This window comes from Morone saxatilis, unplaced genomic scaffold, assembly GCF_004916995.1.
Source record: "Morone saxatilis isolate NCDOM2014 unplaced genomic scaffold, NCSU_SB_2.0 Contig12, whole genome shotgun sequence".
NCBI classification, from domain to species: Eukaryota; Metazoa; Chordata; class Actinopteri; family Moronidae; genus Morone; species Morone saxatilis.
In genome coordinates this window covers 27,596,491-27,603,369 of record NW_023339674.1, presented here as the reverse complement: position 1 = coordinate 27,603,369, position 6,879 = coordinate 27,596,491, and the positions used below count along the sequence as shown (strand labels likewise).

Here is a 6,879-nt window from a genome sequence, read left to right as displayed (position 1 = left end):
TCACTGTTTACTGTAGCTACTGTTAATAATTTTATATATATATATATATATATATATATATAAATATATATATATATATATAAATATATAATTATATTCTTAAGGTTAGGGTCTTTAATTCTACTGGATACTTGAATTTCCCTCGGGATAAAATCTCTCTATCTTTCTTTCTTTCATAATACCCCTGCAACTTACTGTATCACTCTGGTTGGGTAGGTTCACATTATTTTCTCCTCTTCAATCTAAAGTTGTTGCAGAGGCATTCAGTTGTCTTAGAAAACATTTGGTCCCTTTGGCTCAATATTTTATTAGCGCTTTTTCTACCAACTGTCTTCTTCTTCATTCTGAGACCAGAACACAACAAATGATGAATTTTTACTCCTGATATCTAAAGAGAGGAAAAAAATGTCTGATGTTCTTATTCTGAAGTCGCATATCATAGGTAGGGTTGGGATTTAAACAGACTTACTAATCTTGAAACCTATTTTTGTTCAATTATGTCGGAGTTCACAAAATGAATGTTTAGCTGACAAATCTGACATTTGAATCCATGCCATAATAGTGTCATAGGTACTGATATTTCCCAAGTAACAACTTTTTGCTTTGGTCCAGTCAGAGAGACGGATGGGAAATTACACAAAGTTATTTTAAAAGCCCAAAAGATTTGGGGCTTTTGAGAAACCATCTGGGGCTGGAGCCAAAGAAGCCCTTCCTCCCCTCAGCCCCTACCGCCATGCACTAAACTTTATTCTAATACTGTTTATTTTATTAAAATGTAAAATGTATTAACATGTATTAAAATTCATAGCTGTCGTGTCTGATTTTGTGTTGTTGAATATCTGAATCTTCAGTTTAAGACTTCAAAAGGAGGATGACAAATGTATTTTACCAGTCTCATACTCTGATGATCGTGTATTTCGGTTTCTATATTGCCAATCTTGCATAAAATCACATTGTCTGCTATTGATTTCAATAATCCTTACAGGAAGTTCAATATTAGGATTACAAATGTAGAGGCACTGCAACTTTTGTGTGATGAGAATGAGATGGTTTAGAGGATAAATCTGGGATTAAAAGAATCCATTTAACAGAAAATGTAATGATGCCAATTTTCCACAAGATGGAGCCGTTTATCAGAGCAATACTATATTGGAACTGTGTTCCAGTAACTGCGTAGTGCCAAGTTCCAGCCAATCTAGTGAGTTTTGTTATTTAAAGTTAGTACAATGTATTTCAGAAGAAATAGAAAATCAATTCTCCTAAGTGTGATTACATGACAGCCATCTGGTTACATGCTCTTAGACAGGTAAAGAAATGCTGGTGCAATGTATCGGTAGCTTTCATAATATGGGTCTGTATTTTGTAAGTGTAGAACTAACAAGCCGGTGAGAAATGAGGATTTCAGACTTGTCACATTACAATACCTTGTTCTTCAAACCTCTCTAACACCGATCCACCATAATTCAGCTTTGTGCAGCACACTCACCCTGCATGTCTGAGTCCAGACTGCCCTGGCTGGAGACCACGCTCTGGACTCGACTTGGCCTGAGTTTGCCACAGCCTAGGGAAAGACAATTTGACATTTTTGTCAGGAGGTCCAGTGTCAGCAGGATTACGGTCACAAATCAAAGCCTAAAACAGAGACAAGCTCTGCCGGTACACACACACCCTCAGAGCCTTTCTCCCCAGAAAACTACACATCAGTTTTGAAAGGCTGTGGATACAGCATTGTGTTTCCATGTTGGAAGGAGGAAACAACCTAGAGATTTACTACTCTGCTCTTAATAAACAGTCCCATATAAATGAATTAAGATTCTAGACAGTAAATAGACCACATCAGGACACATTTATAATCAGAATTGTTACCATACCCAAGCAATATTCTTTTGCTGTGTTTAAAGTATTTGTTCTTCTATCAGTAAATCAGTAAAAGTTTCTTTTATTATATTCACCTCTCCTTCCTGTCTTATGATGAGTTAAATACTGAACACCATCTATGAAGCCTTTCTTTCTTTGTAAGCAAACAGGTGTTTGTTTTTAATAAACCCACCTCTTTGCTTTCATCTCATAGTGAAAATAAAGTAAAGTAAAAGAAAAAAAAAATCATATGAGTTGTATACCTTAAAGTTCCATTCCTAAAACTGACAACTTACATCTTAATTGTAATTCTCTGCATTTGGGCATATTACATAATCACTTATGATGCAGCATAGATTCTTCTAAAGGTTTTACATTTAGGAGGACCTATTGTCAGATATGGGATATAATATTCATAGGTATGTTTTCATTATCATCATAGCATTATTTTATAATCACCTGAATATAAGAATTGTTGTGTTTTCATTACCTTACAATGAGCCATTTTTATCTACAGACGCTTGTACAGTAGCCCAGAACCGTCAAACCAAACATAACTCCTTTCCATCAACCCAGAGGTAGTGGTAGTTTGGGCCTGGTGCCCTTGCCGGTTTATGGTTGGTTCAGCTTGCAGACCTTCTAAGAACTGGTTGCTTTCCCAACTCGCTACATAGCAACCAGAGAGCCACATTACCAGTCACAGTACAACTTCAACGTTAGCTCTTGTTACCAAGGTTAAGCTAGCTGGCAAGCTTGCTGTTGGTCATTTAACATTACATGATAAAGCATAGCTACTAATTTCTCACATCAATGTTACAAACATTGAACGAACACTGATAAATTAGTGACGAGGCTTGCTTGGGTGATGTTAGCTCACCAACAGCTAGCTAGCCACATCGCTCAATTTTGCAGTCAAAACATCTAATTTACGCTCGTAACGTGTCAAATTAGTAGATACTTGTTTGGATGATGTTAGCTGACCAAACATTTAGCTGGATAGTCATCTAGCTCAATTTTACTGCCATAGCATCTATGTTACGTTCGTAACGTGACAAATTAGTAGCTATGCTTAAACAAACGTGTGATGTTAGCTAACCAAACCATCCTAATAGCTCAATTTTTATGTTATGTTATGACATTAATGTATAAAATTAATAGCTTGCTAAACAGCAAATAAATACATAGCTGACTGGCTACTAGGTGCCCCCAGCCCCTGGTGTAAGCGGTTCATGGTCCTAGACCATCAAAGTGTTGTGGAAACTGGAACCAGTTTTCCTGGCCAAGAACACAAAGAACTGGGTTGAGATTAGGTACCGGCTCAAAATGGCCCTCAAACTGCCTTGGTGGAAAAGGGGTAACACTGGCTCTTGATAGGGCCTTTCGTGCTTTCGAGGTTAGCGGCCACTGTACTCGCTAATGGAAGGGTGAGGTGAAGGTGTTGTAATCAGCAACTACACACTGAACCTTTAAAACACACTTGCTGTCATTAAGTCATTATGGCAAGACATAACCACACTGATACCTGACACTTGTAAAGTGTTACATTATTAGACAGACATCCAGTGGAGGGCATGTAATTAAATACTTCAATAATACGTTACAGATATGTACAGGAGTGCAGTGTGTCTGACTCACTGTGAGATGCTGACTGCAAGGACTCAGCCAGGCTGACACTGGACGGCGTCTTTGGGGGTGAGGCGGTCTCTGTGCCATGCTCGGTCTGGATCTGTGGGGTACCGGGCTGACCTCTGTCCCCCACCACCATGCCAACTGAGCTCTGAGAAACTGTGTCATGTGCGTCAGGCTTCAAGGCTCTGATTTGCTCACTGGTTTCTGCAGTCGTGTCACTGGGAGAGTCTGCAACAACGCTGATGGACTTCTTGTCTTCACCCTGCAGTTGGACAGAGTTCAAGTAAAAATGAGAGGAATACAAACGTGTTTCATCTACTGTGACTCAAACAGCAATGAAGAATTCAACAGGACCATGAAGAGAATGATTCTAAGGTACTTGAATAAATGTGTTTTGACAGAAAATCTGTGCTGTCATTCCTTTGGCAACAAAATAAAGGATTTACTCAATGCTTTTTCTCCATGCTGCCAGATACTGTCATTATGATTAGATACCACTGAATAAAAACTGCAAAAGCAACAAACTCGGTGTTCAAACTGCAGCTGCAAATGTCTCAATTCTGATGTTCTATATCTCATGAGATCTGTTGTTTTCTGGTCTGTAGTAAGAGAGTAGGAGAGGAATTGATCTCATATCCCCAAAATAAACTATCCCAAATATCTTAAAAACAAAACCTGGGGTTTCACCAAGGTAAACAGCTCAGTAAGTCTGAATCAGGTAGGCATGTGTGAGAAACCACCTTCACTAACCACTTTCCTAAAGCCATCCCTGGACTGATTTCAGCTTCATGCAGCTCCACTTTTATTGTTTATATGGTAACACATTGGATCCCAGGAACTGTTTGAGTATCCACTATAAAACTAAACACTAAGAATTATTCTAAATGACGTCTCTGACCTCGCTGTCTGCCTCTGTTGCCTGAGCCTCCGCTTCACTCTCTAGTACCGCATCCTCCACCTGAGCTCTGGCACTGCAGGGGTTGCTGTGTTGTGGGGGGTCCGCGGCGCTCTCAGACAGACTCTTGGCAGCATGGATCCTCTGAGGGTGCAGTCTGCTCAGAGACATGAAGAAGAAGCTGTCCTGTTCTCCATTCAACACATAGCCAGAGAAGGACATTCTGCGGAACTCCTGCGGGACAGACATTATTCCATCATGTATGCTGATTAAGTCCTACATCTTAGCTATGTAGCACTTAAACAGCCATATATGCTCTACTGCGGACAGTAGTGTTGTACCAAGGAAACAGAACTCACTCGTTAACCTAGTGTTCATTCCCGACTGTCCATTGCAAGAGGTTTGTTCCATTGGTCCATAATAATAAAGAAATTCTATATTTGTATTCAAATTTACACCAACAAATATGCAGGTTAGTTTTGTGGAATAACAACGGAGCATTATTGACCTTCTGAAATTAGTTTTTTTTTTTATTATTGACCATATGTCAACATTTCTTTTGCTGTTAAGACCAATAAGCCACCATGCAATGTTTTTAAAACAAATGACAAATCTTCTGCCTTTTTTATTTATTGCTGTACTAAAACCATGATCCCAAAACCCACTTGCACTGGAAAGCTTTTAATGTGAAAAATCAGTGCCGGAAGTAATAAGCTTAACATTGAGTGAAAAAACACAGCAAAGTAAAATCATTTGCGATTGAAAAGACACAGACACAGTCAGCCTATATCTCAGCATTTAATTCATTTCTGTGAAGAAAACTAAATGAAATAGTTACTTTTGAAGTTTAGATTCTTATTTAAGGTCTAAACTTTGAAGTCCTGAACACAAGCTGTATTCACAGAGCTGGATTAGTGAGTGAAACAGTATTTAAAGGTTGTGTCAGAGTGTGTGTGTGTGTGTGTGTGTGCCCGTGTGTGTGCCCTTGCCTCTTTGAATTTCTCCAGAGACTGCTCAGGCCCAAAGACAAACTGAAGCGGGACATCCTCGCAGTGACAGTGCGGTCGACCGCTGGAGCGCAGCACATGCTCAGCTACTTTCTGCAGCATGGCCGAGCTGATGACCCGAGAGTGACGCAGAGCAGAGACGATCTCATCCTCCAGCAGCCAGCGAATCTGGAACACACAGAGAAGGAAAGCTCACCGTTGTCGTGTGTGTACCACAGCAAACATTTGGACATCATAGTATTCAGTACAAGTCTAATATAAACATGTATAATATAAACAATGTGATGTGAGTGATTCAGCAAAATGTTTCCATCCACTGGGTCACTGAGGTCAGCAGTAGGTGGTTTTCAATTCTCTGGTTGCAGTAACAAGATGATAAAATTAAAAGAGCGCCAGTGGGAGCTCAAATGGTGAAAAACAATGGACAAACTTTAGTTTCATGTATTAATGTGAGGGAGGTACCATGAGATATGTGTTTTCGGGCCGTGTTTTTTTTATTTAAATTTTTAGCTTAATTCGATCCCTAGTGGGTCAGCAAGTGACCTCAAGCTGGGGTGCCTCCAAATTTCCCATTTGTTCTAAACCTCTTATCCTGTTCAAGGAATGTTAATGTCCATTTCCAAAGGCCACATACATCACTGAGTTTAATAAATACATTTGGGTAAAAGTATAAATTCAACATGATGTATTTTTTTTATATCTGGCTTTAGATATAATATGAATTTGGGTAAAGCTAATAGTAAGTGAAGATACTCTTTTGATAGCTCACACTTGAATGAGACTCACCTCGTCCATTGTAGCCAGAATTGCTAACTTGTGAGGAACTGGGAGTTTGGATAAGGGATCGCCAGATACCCTAATGGGAGACAATAGAGTCAATCAGAGAAAGCCCAGCTCTGTGTCTACATGTGTCTAACAAACTCACCCGTCAACTCCGGCTCCCCTCAGACTGTCCAACACTGCCATCAGCTCCTCATCAGAGCGGTAGGAGGAGGGCTGTCCTGGTGAACGATTCAGGGACACGCTACTCTCTGAGGTGTACCTGACCACAAAGAGAACCAAAGAGCCACACCAGGGTTTCATCATTCACATTCACACATTATCCTTAGGAGTGCACAGCCTAATGACCACTTCTGGTCCTGTTTTAGATATGACTATCTTTTATTCAGTATGGCATACATGTTTGTGTTGATACTACTTCTAGATGGTGCCAAGGTAAAATAAAATCGAATCCTACATCCTATACTGACTTCTATACTGGGTGGCTGTGGCTCAGAGGCAGAGCGAGTCGTCCTCTAATCGGAAGGTTGTTGGTTCGATCCCCAGCTCCTGCCGCCACATGTCGAAGTATCTTCATCCTTATCCAAAATACTGAACCCCAAATTGCTCCCAATGCCGTGCATCAGTGTGTGAATGTGTATGAATGAGTAAGTTTCTGTTCGATGGACTTTGCCATTGCTGGGTGAATGTGGCACGTAGTGTAAAAGCGCT

General features: G+C 40.0%; 1 protein-coding gene across 1 annotated transcript in view; it reads right to left on the bottom strand.

Annotated features, from left to right (window-relative positions):
• The window catches only part of szt2 (SZT2 subunit of KICSTOR complex), a gene marked incomplete in the record, with an annotated part of 110,147 nt that overhangs the window by 75,059 nt on the left and 28,209 nt on the right, over positions 1 to 6,879 (bottom strand). Inside the window, 7 exon segments of the mRNA XM_035652785.1 lie at positions 325 to 388; positions 1,487 to 1,561; positions 3,493 to 3,748; positions 4,385 to 4,615; positions 5,371 to 5,556; positions 6,175 to 6,244; positions 6,314 to 6,430. Of these exon segments, the coding sequence (XP_035508678.1) occupies positions 325 to 388; positions 1,487 to 1,561; positions 3,493 to 3,748; positions 4,385 to 4,615; positions 5,371 to 5,556; positions 6,175 to 6,244; positions 6,314 to 6,430 (999 nt within the window).